This window comes from Myxocyprinus asiaticus, chromosome 10 (assembly GCF_019703515.2).
Source record: "Myxocyprinus asiaticus isolate MX2 ecotype Aquarium Trade chromosome 10, UBuf_Myxa_2, whole genome shotgun sequence".
NCBI classification, from domain to species: Eukaryota; Metazoa; Chordata; class Actinopteri; order Cypriniformes; family Catostomidae; genus Myxocyprinus; species Myxocyprinus asiaticus.
The window spans coordinates 7127754-7142079 of NC_059353.1; the positions used below are offsets into that span (position 1 = coordinate 7127754).

The following is a 14326-nucleotide window of genomic DNA, read 5'->3' on the forward strand; positions in this document are numbered from 1 at the left end:
GCCTTGAAATTTTATTTTTATAAGGAATGCACTGATTGGCCAAATTAAAACCATTGGCATATCAGACATAAGCATGAAAATGATGATATGAAACACCAATGGTTTAAAGGTGCACTAAGTAATTTTTTATGCATGTCATCTTGGACAGTGACACCTAGCGGTGTGGATGCAGCATCATTCAAACACAATCATTTTCAGTTACTGATGCCTTTTTAGAAATAACTATTCACAGTCAGCCCTGATTAGTTTAATCCTTGATTAAAAGTTTCCAGTAACAGAGTGGTTACTAAGATTAAGTGAGTAGTATTTGCCTAGTCATCCCCATGAGGGGACCCACTCCATGTAGTATAAAACAGCTTTTATAAGGTTACTGATATGACTAAAGTCCTCATCTCGTGTGAGCGGAAATTATTTTATATTCATGTTTCAAAATTGCAATTCATCTCTTAAGGATTACAACTTTTTTAATGAGGAAAAAAATAGCTGAGTGCACCTTTAATTTAATATAATGTGTAATATAAAGAAACACCCACCAAAATAAGTGAAATCCAAAAAAGGAAAGCCGAATGTGCATAATATGAATTCTGTTGTTTAGAACTGCAAAAACAGAAGTGCAAAAATGTTTTAAAATTGCAAAATAACCTTTTCCCCCATAACTATTTTTACAAATCTTTTTATCTTGTATTCATCTTTCACTGTGGCTTTCTTTAAATTTTGGCCTGTCATGTGTTCAACAAATTATATCCATGTTCGCAGAAAATTATTTATTGTCAAAACAATAAAATAGCTGTTGTACCTCTTTGTACAAGAGGTCGACCGGTATTGAAGTTTGCGGATAACGATATCTAAGGTGGTGGAGAAAGCCAATAACCAATTAATCGGCCGATTAGTTTTTAATATTCATTTATTGAATGTGTTTTCTTTCTAAGAAAATGTTCTTAGTCTTTCCTTAGTGTAACGGGTACAGGCATAGAGGCAATAAGAGTCCAAACTGAATAAAATCTAAGATGCAGTATATTGTGCAACCAAGGTCCCAATAAAAAAAAAAAAAAAAACTTAATTTGTTTTAGATTTGGTGCATGATGCTGAACTTTAAACCATAAACAAGACTGAAATACGCCAAGAACTCTTATTTTGAAATGAATTCTCCAACCCATCCCACAGAGAAAAATAAACTATTAGCAAACTATCGGCAAAACCGATACATGGGTCAACCCCGTACACACCACCAGTGACTTTGTAGCTTGGTGTCGCTAGGCTCTGCGATTTGTGTAGCTAGTGGCCGTTCCTAATGTTTGTCGCTGTAACATTATTGGAGGACTGCACGTCTGGCCATAGCTTTTGAAAATATGATCACAGATAAGACCTAATACCAATAAAATTAAGATATCATTACAATTTGACAAGGAATCAGTTCTCTTATCTCTAAAATTGTACATTCTGCAGTGTAGAGTGTTTTATAAAACATGCAGCAGTGTTCAGTCACAAGACAAATCTATCAAAATAAATCAAGACGATCAATCTATCATGAATGAATGAATCAAACTCACTCAGAATGCAGACAGTTTTTGACGGGCTTTTCCACGCATCGTTTTATTATATCCTTTCATGTGGTCACAGACAAGTAAAAATCCCTCACGACGCTGAAACTTCTCCTCTGTCTTGCCTGTACATGTCTCCAGTCTGCCAGGAGACGGATGACATGAGCTCTGCTGTCTTCACTCTCATTGGTAGTCGCTTCCAAATGTCGCTCATCATTTGCATAAAGTTTACATTTTCTCAACTTGTGGGATGTCGCTGACGGTGTGAACAGGGCTTACTTTGTACATTTTTAAAGTATAATTCCTAAGCAAGACTGATGACAAAATAAGGTAAGTGGCAAAATATTGGTACCGGATATAGTTTTTGGTTAAAATTGGTATCGTATTTCCCAAAAATGTATCGGCGCATCCATACATTTTATTGCTATTCATGTTATTATGTTATATGTGCAAAATGTAACTGTAATGTAAAATTATGCCACTTTAAAATTATATAATTTATTTCATTTTATTAATTTATATTTATTTATTTATTTTGCTAATCGATGCATTGTATACATTTAGAATCCATGTTTTGAGAATTTTCTAAGCACTAAACACTAAACAGAGCCTTAATCTAAATATATGGATATTTTATAACTTGTTCTTGGATTTCTGGACATGGATGCGATTGATAGTCCATCATCTCAGATCATTTGAAAAGGAAATTCTCAAGCAACACTGAGTCTATACCTCTTGCCATGAGAGGGCAGTTTCTGAGGGATGCTTCTTTTTTTGATAAGTTTGTCCACTGTAGTTGAGGGGTGATGTTTGAAGAGACCCGGATATTTCTTATCCAGACACTGCTCCCTCCTAAATACAGAATACACAGGGTAGTAACGTCCCATTAGTATAATGTTTTCTTGTTATTAAAATGATTAAATTTGGCACACTGATAAGGGTGGGTATGAACAGCCCCTTGACAAAGTTTGGCGTGTCTAGGACCAACTCTATAATGCCACCAAGAGTTCAAAAAATAACTTTTCTTTTGCATATAACTTTTGAACTATTTGGCCTAGAAACTTCATTTTTCATCTGATTAGTCTCCTCATGGTGATTGTCCCTTACATTAAAACTTTGCCCATGGGGGCCTGGGTAGCTCAGCGAGTAAAGACACTGACTACCACCCCTAGAGTCACGAGTTCAAATCCAGGGCGTGCTGAGTGAATCCAGCCAGGTCTCCTAAGCAACCAAATTGGCTAGGGAGGGTAGAGTCACATGGAGTAACCTCCTCATGGTCGCTATAATGTGTGGTTCTCGCTCTCGGTGGGGTGCGTGGTGAGTTGTGTGTGGATGCCGCGGAGAATAGCGTGGGCCTCCACATGCACTACGTCTCCGCGGTAACGTGCTCAACAAGCCACGTGATAAGTTGAACGGATTGAAGGTCTCAGACGCAGAGGCAACTGATATTCGTCCTCCGCCACTACGAGGACTTAGAGCACATTGGAAATTGGGCATTCCAAATTGGGGAGAAAAGGTGAGAAAAAAAAAAAAGAAAAAAGAAATTCGCCCATTACAGTGGCCGCCATTGGTCCAGTTTTCCTTAAAATTGGCACAGATGATCAGATGATCAGTCCGAGCCACACAGAACTGACCAAACAGAATTTCAATTCTCGATATCATTAAGAAGTTATGCCAATGCAAAGCTAACAATGTTGATGCAAAACAGGAAGTGAGGCTGTATCTATGGAATGCTTTGGTTTATGAAACAAAACGTGGTATGCTTCATAAGGACCATGACCTGATTGTACATGCCAAGTTTGGCAACAGTGCCACCTATTGGTCAAGAATTTTTGCCCCATAACATTTGAACAGTTTGTAATAAAATCATGAAGTTTGTGTCTATGGATTCCTTAGTTAATGAGGATTTCGACTATACCAATTTTACAGTGGCATTTCATCAACATCGGCCATATTTTAACATAAAGTGATGTATCTTTTCAAATCGCATTTTGGATTAAAAGAAAATTGGTACGCGTTTTTGACATCATGTCCTGAAGGTATCTGAGCAGTTTGGAGACAGTGCCACATAGTGGTTGAAAGCTTCCTTATCCTAAGTCTTCAGAAAATGGCAGAGAGAAAATGGTTAAAGGTCTGAACCACAGTTCTAAAAGTTGGGAGTTCGAATCCAGGGAAGAATGGTTTTAAAAATTCTACTTCCACTGGCCTTTGAGTCTTCACATTGTGTGTGGGTGTGTGTTACCTGAGCAGCTCTTTCTCTTTGAGCTCCAGCTGTAGCATGACTGCATTGAGCTCCATGTACAGATTATTAGCTCTCTCCAGCTTCCTCTCATAGTGTTCTCTGATGTCCAGAGCATGCCTGTTCAAATTAGTCATATGATGTCATCATCACACAGGATGATATCAGCCAACAGAATATTCACTCCTCTAATTGTTTTTTCATTCTTTCACATAATGAAATGACAACTCAGTAAATATTTTCATGGTTGTTGTTATTACGTCATATATTCGGTCACAGAACAATGGGCCTTATTCATGAAACACGAGCATGAAAAAGAATTCACAAAAAAATGTACATGAATCCATTCATATGTTAATTGTCCCTTTAATTACAATGGGGCCAATTTGCGTAAGAAAGGTTTTCCTAACAATATACCAACACATTTCTTGAATAAGGCCCAATGCCCACCTTCCCAGATGAAGTTTGTCTGGGACTGTAATCATTTTGCTCAACTGCATACCTAAAGAACGTACTTTTTTAATGGATGAGAAATGCCTTCTTCATCAAAAGACATACAAATATACCGTACATACATACTCTAACAGTATGCATTTTCAGATGAAGCCACTGTTTGTGAACATTAATTTATAACTTCATTGATTTTGGTATTAAGCGATTTTGTAATTACAGCTCAAGATTGCAAATTAAACTGGAAGTCAAATCTCAATAACTCTGCTATACTAATGATCCTACTGAAAGATTTTTCCAGAGGGGAATGTTTATGTCGATGTTATTGTTGCTGACCTTAGTTCCTCTCGCCGGCGGTTAATCAGCTCTTCATCCAGACGGTGAAGACAAGTGCCCTCAGACTTAATCTTTTCAAAGTGCTGTTTCACCTCCTCACGCCACTCCGCCTGCGTGCACAGAGACAGGTTTTTACTGATGGATTACTGTTAAATCAATGTTAGCCTCAGTCACCAATCATGTTCATTGCATTTTTTTTTTCCATACAATGAAAGAGAATGGTGACTGAGGCTAACATTTATTTATTTTTTTGAGTGTGTGTTCAACAAAAGACAGAAAGTCATATGGGTTTGGAACAATTTGAAGGTAAGTAAATGATGACATAATTTTCATTTTTGGGTGAACTATCCCTTTAATACATGAATTGTAATTTCATATCCAATATTTGGATTGTGATCACTTTGTCAGTTTTTGAACTTTAGCTGTAAAGCAGTCTGGAAAGTATCATTAAGATTCCCTTTTTATGTATCAAATATGTATCACATTTTTGCAAAATGAAATCACGCGGTTCATTACACCTATTGTGGCAGTTCCAAAGTGAAATGTCCACTGTGTGGTGCTAAAAGCAAGTTAATTTTTTTCCCAAACAGATGAGGTTTGAGAAAAAGCACATTTGAGATGAAAAAAACCTGATGTTTTAATGTTAATTTCCTTATGAGTTTTAAATAAACAAAACCTACCTTCCAACCCTAAACTCTACACCAAAACCTAACCGATAGTGTCAGAAAAAAGCAAATGTGAGATGAAAAACTAAACTGCTGAAGCAACCACGTTATTTTATGGTGCTTCTGTGATACTTTCGGCTCACGTGTCGATTCATCTGCTGTTCAGAACATGTACCCTGGTCCTTTGCATCGCAAGTGCAATGCTCCTCTATCAGTTAGGCTACCATGCAAATTATTTATATGTCGTTGGTTATGTAATGCAAACATTAAAATGTATCACCTTAGTCATGCACTATAGTAAAGCTGTTATAAGATAGTATTGTGTGAATAACTGGCAGAAAAGTAAGTATTTACAAACAGCCATTTTACTCATGATTTGTGTGAAAGTGAAAAAAGTAATTGTTGTTGTAGTACCTTTAGTGTTCATTTTATCAGGAAACTGCCATGATACGTACAACAAGCCATGTAATAATAATTTTGCAGACATGTAGTTATAATAACGTGATTGTATGAGAACAGGTTGGACAGTTCTACTTCACACTACTCAACAGCAGTAGTGCTAGTGTTGCTAGCTCTAGTGTTGTACAGTGTGCAGGTGTGAATGTCACCTGTGATTTAAAGTACGTCTCCTGAGGTGTGGACAGCACATCTGCAGATGCAATGTCCAGATGCAAAAGAATCTGTCTGAATGATGGTCTGTTCCTGGGTTTACAGTTCCTGCACACACACACACACCCATTAGAGTAGCAAATATTGCAGATATTATAACTTATTCTCTAGTTTAATTTCAACATTTCATTTTGTTATGGAAGATCTCAGTAGATCCATTCACTTATAGAATGCTGTGATCATAGCAGATCATTATAACCTATTACGTTAGTCAACCTACTGTATAACTTTTCTTCTCCAAAAAGAAAAACTGGAGTTTATTACACACACCAGCACTGTCTGAGCAGGATCTTAAAGCCGTCCGGGCAGCTTTCAGGAAGAGGAAGTTGCAGGCTGTTGTTTCCAACACCCCATATGATGGCGGACGAGTCCACGTCTTTATACGGGATCTCACCGGTCAGCATCTCCCATAGGACCACACCAAATGACCTGCAGGACAACAACATACCTTATTCACTTAACTTATTTATAAACATATTAAATAACTTACCTTTATTTATAAACAAATGACTTGACAACCAAGGGAAATACATTTATTTTATGGATTTTTCTCTTTTCACTTTATGATACACTTTTAATATTTTTTGTCTACTGCTGCCTCTGCAGTAATGTTACAATATAATACACTCTACTGATTGTTTTATTTAGTGTTTATTTTTGCTCTACAAATCATACTCTTAACAAATGTATTTTTTTCCAGTGAAAATATCAAAACGCAAAAGTTTGCGTTCCCTCGCAAAAAGTTTTCACTCCCTTGCAATAGTTTGAGTTCCCTTGCAATAAGTTTTGCGTTCCCTTGCAATAATTTGTGTTCCCTCCCTCAGTCTTTCCCCCGCTCTGGAGTCACCAGACTCCAGTTATGCCCCTGCCCCAGAGCAGCCAGACCCCATTCCTGCTCCAAAGCCCCCTGATTCTGCCCCCACTCCAGAGCCGCAAGACTCCAGTTATGCCCCTCCCCCGGAACCCATTTTCCACTCCAGAGCTCCCTTATCCTGTTCGTGCTCCAGAGCCACCAGATTCCAGTCATGCCCCTGCCCTGAAGCCGCTTAATGCCATTCTAGCTCTGGAGCCCCCTGGTGCTGCCACTGGTATGAAGTCACCAGACTCCAGTTATGCACCTGCCCCGAAGCCATCTGACCCCATTCCTGCTTTGAAGCTGCCAGACCTTATCCCCTCTGCCAGGGTTATCCCCATACAACCTACCTTGGTTGGTCCCAGCCTGAACCCCCCTGGTCTGTCCTGCCAGCTCCCCCTGGGTCCCATCTGGCCTTCCAGCTCTGCTGGCTCCACCTTGGTCCACGCCCTGCCCTCCTGCTCCTCCAGTTACCCCTAGATTTCCCTAACAGAATCCCCCTGATCTGTTCCACCAGTTGCCCCTTGGTCCACATCCTGACTCCCTGTCCCACCGGTGCCCCCCAGTCTGCCCTGCCAGCATCACTCTGACTTTTTCCACCTGCCTCCCCTTGGACTCTTATTGGTTTCTGTTGTTGGACATTAGTTTTCTTCTTTGTTTTTTTTGGTCACGCTTCTCCTGAGGAGGGGGTAGTGTCAGGATCATGACACTCTTGTCTGGTTGTCATTACTTTTGTGTCGGGATCCTGTCATCTCTTCTCTTATTTCTGGTTCTGTTTTGGTTTTGTTCTTGATTTTGTTCCTCCTCTTGTGCTCTGTCTGTCTCTCCCTCATTTTCTTGCTCCACCCCACGTTTCCCTGATCATTAGTTAATTTACCCATCTGTCATCCTTGTTTTACCCCACCCTTGGCGGGCCCTAATTTCTTGCCCTTTATATTTTCCTCTGTCTGCACTGTCCTTTGTTGGTTTGGTGGTCCTTTGTCCTGTTTGTCAGTTGGTTTACGCTTCTTCTGATTCCAGATCAGGTTCTGGATTTTGTTCTGTTGATTCTTTTACTCCGTTTTTGGTTTTGGTTTCAGTTTTCTCCTGTTTTTCCAGCGCTGTTATCTGTGTTCTGGGTTTTGTTTGTTTTTTTGTTTGTTTGTTTGATGCCCAGTTTGGGTTTTTGTATTTTTTCCTTCTTTAAATAGAGTTTTTCACTTTGCATGTCTGTCTGTGACTGGGTTCTGTCCCCAAACATGGCAAATAGTTTGCGTTCCCTAAGAATACGTTTTGCATTCCCCCGCAATAGTTTGCGCTCCCTCGTAATAAGTTTTTCGTTCCCTCACATTTGCATTCCCTTGCAATAAGTTTCATGTTCCCTCTCAATAGTTTGCATTCCCTTGAAATTTTACCTGGTTTTACTATAGTACTATTGTAACAACTATGCCTGTAGAAACCATAGTTAAACTATGGTATTTGTAGTAAAACCACAGTAGCCACAAAATTTTGTAATTCCTATGGTTTTATTACAAATACCATAGTTGAATTATAGTAAAAACATGGTAAATTAAGTGGTTACTATGGTTTACTACAAGTACCATAGTTCAATTATGGTTACTGTATTGCAATGGTACTACAAGTACCATAGTTAAACCATGGTTAATGTATTGCGATGGAACGCAAAACTAATGCGAGGGAATGCAAACTGTTGTGAGTGATTGCAGATGATTGAGAATGAATGCAAAACTTATTGCGAAAAAATGTATTCCAGAAAAAAAAATCCCTCTCTGTCCTCAAAGGGTCTCAATACATTTTATATTCCATGGAGAAAAAAAGTAATACGGTTTTAGAAGAACATAAGGAAAGTAAACTATGACAGAAGTTTCAGTTTTGGGTGAACTAACCCATTAATATCTTATGCAGATTTGCTAATCAAGTGACTTTAATTTGTTTTACAGATGTTAAGCATTTTACTGGAAAACAAGACAAAAATGCTCATTAAGAATATGATGTTTTGTAGTGTGTGCTTCAACGATAAATGATCCAATAAAAGTTTGAATAACAAAACCAGAATATTTCAATATCTTTGGTTGGCCTTTACTCTTTGTTTAATGTAATATAAATGTAATAAGTGACTTCATTTGGGGCTTTAGCTGTTATACTCACAGACAGACCCAATCATTATGTATTCATTAAAGGGGTCATGACATAAGAAATAAAATTGTCCTTGATCTTTTGACATATAAGAGGTCATTGTATTATAAAATCTGACTGTAAGTTTAAGAACTGAAAACTTCCTCCTTAATAGAAAAAGAGCAGTTATTTCAACCAAGCTGTAAAAATGGCTAATTTGAAATTTGTGGAACTTGTAAGGTCACAAGGACCAAATGCATCTGCATATGCAATGCCTGTTTGTCCGTCATTGCACCCTTGGCCCCGCCTACTGGTGCTCAGTCAGTCAGACACACAGTTGAAGAGGAGAGAGAGATGGGGCGAGTCATAAACATAAACATAAACATGCATAGACAGACGTCTTTGGCCACTTGATACATATCTCGGGCCGCTTTTAAAAGATGCGGTGTCAAGTTACAACTCTGAAGAGGAGAAGCTCTCAGTTATTTAAGGATGGGGCAGTTAAAACACTTGGACGCGATCGCAAAAACTGTGAATAAACAGTTTCATTCATGAATATTTCATGTCATGACTGTGTGTAGCTTATGGTGCTAACACACACGTGTCATTTGACGCGACGCGATGCAACGGCTTGAGGCTGTCTACACCGGGCGTGTCGACACAAACTTTCTAAACTGTTTATTTGTGTTGTCGACAGTAGTAGTGCCACCGCGTGCAGCGCAAAATGGAATGGGACATCTGTTTACTGTCGGTACCACGCAACGTACCACAACGGACCCTTCCATGGTAGACAGCATCATTGATTATAATGGGTTCTATTGCTTTTGATGTGACTCTCGTGTCTGGTGTAGACAGGGTGTGAGTGTTAACAGCTGTGCTTGAGATGAACAGTTTAACAATTCAGATGCAATGTGTTGGATGTGCTTTATGTGTAAACCCTGACATTTAGTTTTAGAATGTTGTTGAGCTGGTTCAATCTCTTCCGACTGAGTTTCAGAAATTGCTCTGTTCGAGGTGCTGCACGATGTTAGCCAATCAGAACAGTGAACTGAAATTTTAAGGAAGTTCTTAGGCCAAAACCAAGCGTTTCAGATAGAGGGCCAAAAACAGGGTGGAAAATGATCATATATTACTAAATTATGACTGTTTTAATGCAAAAAACTTTACTAACATTATCAGTGGACCTCAGGGAACATAATAAAACTATAAAAAAAGAGCATTTCATGACCCCTTTAAATCATTCATCATTTCATTTTCCACTAGAAATTTCTCACTAGATTCCCTGTCCGTACCAGATATCTACTTTCTCAGACACAGGTTCGTTTCGAATAACCTCAGGAGCCATCCAGGCCACAGTGCCAGCGAACGACATCTTAGTGCTCTTATCTCTGAGCTCCTTAGATGTGCCGAAGTCTGAGATCTTCACCAGGTCATCATGTGTGATCAGCATACTGACACAAGAAGAGACAAACGTACAGTATATGTGACTACATCTTCTTTCAGAAGACCAAACCATATATAAAAACATGTCGACTGGTAATCCAGTTTGGTCCAAATTTGATACTTAAATGAAATATAACTGAGAAGCCCATCTCCTGAGCTATAAAAGCAACCTCAAAGCAATGCAAATGCAACCAAATTACATACACTCACTGGCCAATTAATTAGGTACACCTGTACATCTACTACAGGTGCATCTCAATAAATTAGAATGTCGTGGAAAAGTTCATTTATTTCAGTAATTCAACTCAAATTGTGAAACTCGTGTATTAAATAAATTCAATGCACACAGACTGAAGTAGTTTAAGTCTTTGGTTCTTTTAATTGTGATGATTTTGGCTCACATTTAACAAAAACCCACCAATTCACTATCTCAAAAAATTAGAATATGGTGACATGCCAATCAGCTAATCAACTCAAAACACCTGCAAAGGTTTCCTGAGCCTTCAAAATGGTCTCTCAGTTTGGTTCACTAGGCTACACAATCATGGGGAAGACTGCTGATCTGACAGCTGTCCAGAAGACAATCATTAACACCCTTCACAAGGAGGGTAAGCCACAAACATTCATTGCCAAAGAAGCTGGCTGTTCACAGAGTGCTGTATCCAAGCATGTTAACAGAAAGTTGAGTGGAAGGAAAAAGTGTGGAAGAAAAAGATGCACAATCAACCGAGAGAACCACAGCCTTATGAGAATTATCAAGCAAAATCGATTCAAGAATTTGGGTGAACTTCACAAGGAATGGACTGAGGCTGGGGTCAAGGCATCAAGAGCCACCACACACAGACGTGTCAAGGAATTTGGCTACAGTTGTCATATTCCTCTTGTTAAGCCACTCCTGAACCACAGACAACGTCAGAGGCGTCTTACCTGGGCTAAGGAGAAGAAGAACTGGACTGTTGCCCAGTGGTCCAAAGTCCTCTTTTCAGATGAGAACAAGTTTTGTATTTCATTTGGAAACCAAGGTCCTAGAGTCTGGAGGAAGGGTGGAGAAGCTCATAGCCCAAGTTGCTTGAAGTCCAGTGTTAAGTTTCCACAGTCTGTGATGATTTGGGGTGCAATGTCATCTGCTGGTGTTGGTCCATTGTGTTTTTTGAAAACCAAAGTCACTGCACCCGTTTACCAAGAAATGTGAGCACTTCATGCTTCCTTCTGCTGACCAGCTTTTTAAAGATGCTGATTTCATTTTCCAGCAGGATTTGGCACCTGCCCACACTGCCAAAAGCACCAAAAGTTGGTTAAATGACCATGGTGTTGGTGTGCTTGACTGGCCAGCAAACTCACCAGACCTGAACCCCATAGAGAATCTATGGGGTATTATCAAGAGGAAAATGAGAAACAAGAGACCAAAAAATGCAGATGAGCTGAAGGCCACTGTACCACCTCAGCAGTGCCACAAACTGATCACCTCCATGCCACGCTGAATTGAGGCAGTAATTAAAGCAAAATGAGCCCCTACCAAGTATTGAGTACATATACAGTAAATGAACATACTTTCCAGAAGGCCAACAATTCACTAAAAATGTTTTTTTTATTGGTCTTATGATATATTCTAATTTTTTGAGATAGTGAATTGGTGGGTTTTTGTTAAATGTGAGCCAAAATCATCACAATTAAAAGAACCAAAGACTTAAACTACTTCAGTCTGTGTGCATTGAATTTATTTAATACACGAGTTTCACAATTTGAGTTGAATTACTGAAATAAATGAACTTTTCCACGACATTCTAATTTATTGAGATGCACCTGTATAAGTGTATCTTTGTTAGGTGTACCTAATAAAGTGGCTGGTGAGTGTATATCCACTGGAATATATTTGCAATTTTACTTGCTTTGTTAAAAAAAAGAGTAATAAATAAAAATAAGACTGTAGGGGGAGACTGGGGGAATTGTAGCATTTAAAAAGTACTTTTCTACATAACTCACAAACTACTACAAATCTACCTGCCATCTTTTAGTATAAGAAACATATGTTTGCCAACCAGTGCTGGGTGTAATCTGATTACAAAGTAATTAGTTACTAAAATTACTTTTAGATAAAAAAAAAGTAGTGTAACACATTACAATTTAAATCATTGTAATAAGATTGCAGTTATTGACTTTCAATTAAGTTTTCAATTACTTTTCGGTACATTAAGTAGGTTATACATATTTGTAAAATAATAACACATTTAAACATGAATTATGTTCACATGTACATGTGTTTGAGCTTCTGTAACAGCTGAAGGCACAACAAAAGTGAACAAGGAGGAAATATAGAAATTATTTTGAACTTGAACAAAAAAAAAAAAGTAATTTGTAATTTGAAGTGGATTACTTTTTTTTTTTTTTTACTTAACCAACACTGGTACCAACAGTAATAGTACCATTAAAATACTGTATATAAATTGATAAAGAGTGACTGTATGATGTACTTGGGAGATTTGAGATCTCTGTGTATGATCTTGTGCAGGTGGAGGTAGTTCATGCCCCCTGCGATGCCCATGGCCCAGTCCACCAGCAGAGATGGTGTGATCTTCCTGCCCGCTCTCAGGACCTCATACAGCTGCCCCTGTGCACAGTACTCCATGATGATGCAGTAACATGGAGCCTGCGTGCACACACCCCTGAAACACACACATTAATGTACAGCATCAGTATTACTGTCTGAAAATTTAAATATCCAACCATTCATTCATCTGGAAATTTTGGAACAAGAACACGTGAATACATTTTTACAAAAGAGTTTATACAGACCTCGTGTTTTCTATACTAGGTTCCAGTGTTGGGTGTTATCTGATTACAAAGTAATTCATTACTGTAATCTAAATACTTTTTTAGAAAAAAAGAAAAAAGAGTAGTGTTAGACATTACATTATAAATTCTTGTTATCAGACTACAGTTACTGACTTTCATTTAAGTTAATTACTTTTAAGTACTTTACTTGGGTTACACATACTGTATGTCGCCTTAATCTGGGTCCGCAATTGACTAGAGGGAAGGATAAAATCTACTTGTGGCATGGGGGGCGTGGTCATGTGTCGGTCTGCGGGAGAGGGAGAGTGGTAAGGCTCATCACCTGGGTTGTGAGTATTCTAACACCTGTCTCTAATTATAGTGATGGCAGAGGGAGACCTGAAAAGGCACGCCAGAGCGTCAGAGTGGGAGAGAGGGACCAGAGCCTGTTCCTGTGAAGCTATATGACAAATACTATTGACCTGTTTGTGTGTTTTGGCAACCAAGAACCCTTTTTGTTTAAGTTTTGTTTGATGCTGAGAGAGTAATAAAATACTCACCTTTGACTGTTCGCTGTCTCCTGACTCCTCCATTGCCCACAAATTAGAAATGTGTTACACTACTGTATACGTTTTCAGAAAAAAATACCCTCTGATATCTTAATACAGCCACTATTTCCGGCAAACGTGAAAATGCAATTACAAATTGTTGAGGATCCTGACAGCTGAGTTCACTGCTGATTTTTAGGGGGGCTGAGGTGAAAGACAAGGAAGCTGAAACCCCTAAATAGGGTCTAACTATGCTAATGAGCCTATACTGTATCAGACAGACAGCAAAGATCTAGTGCCCGATTTACTAAAGGAATTATGCAGATAAAGTAACGGCACAATCGCTGCGGCAATTCCAATCTTGAAGGCCGATTGTGAGCTCTATTTAGCGGAAGATGCAGCAGACAATCACTCTGACACACTCTGCCGGGACTGTAGAGCATGACCTAACTACTGTGATCCAGACAGTAAATTTAAAACAGAAAGTTTAAAGAGCCAAAACTTTTTGACATACAATTTGTCATCATACAAAAGATACCATGTCTTGTCACTTACTCTTATCATTTGATTGCCAAACAATTTTTTTATGTCTGGCTTGTCAGTACCATGTTGTTTGATAGCCAGTTTGTCTTGAATTTGCAATAGAAACTACACACTGTTACATACATGACATGACTTTTACACATTAGCTGTAC

General features: G+C 38.7%; 1 protein-coding gene across 1 annotated transcript in view; it reads right to left on the reverse strand.

Annotated features, from left to right (window-relative positions):
* LOC127447263 (mitogen-activated protein kinase kinase kinase 12-like) overlaps positions 1–14326 on the reverse strand; it is a 58403-nt gene that overhangs the window by 9871 nt on the left and 34206 nt on the right. The window contains exons 4-10 of the mRNA XM_051709032.1: positions 12783–12974; positions 10161–10319; positions 6171–6329; positions 5840–5948; positions 4567–4676; positions 3784–3900; positions 2274–2393 (exon numbers count right to left, since the gene is read on the reverse strand). Of these exons, the coding sequence (XP_051564992.1) occupies positions 2274–2393; positions 3784–3900; positions 4567–4676; positions 5840–5948; positions 6171–6329; positions 10161–10319; positions 12783–12974 (966 nt within the window). The remainder of the gene's footprint in view (positions 1–2273; positions 2394–3783; positions 3901–4566; positions 4677–5839; positions 5949–6170; positions 6330–10160; positions 10320–12782; positions 12975–14326) is intronic.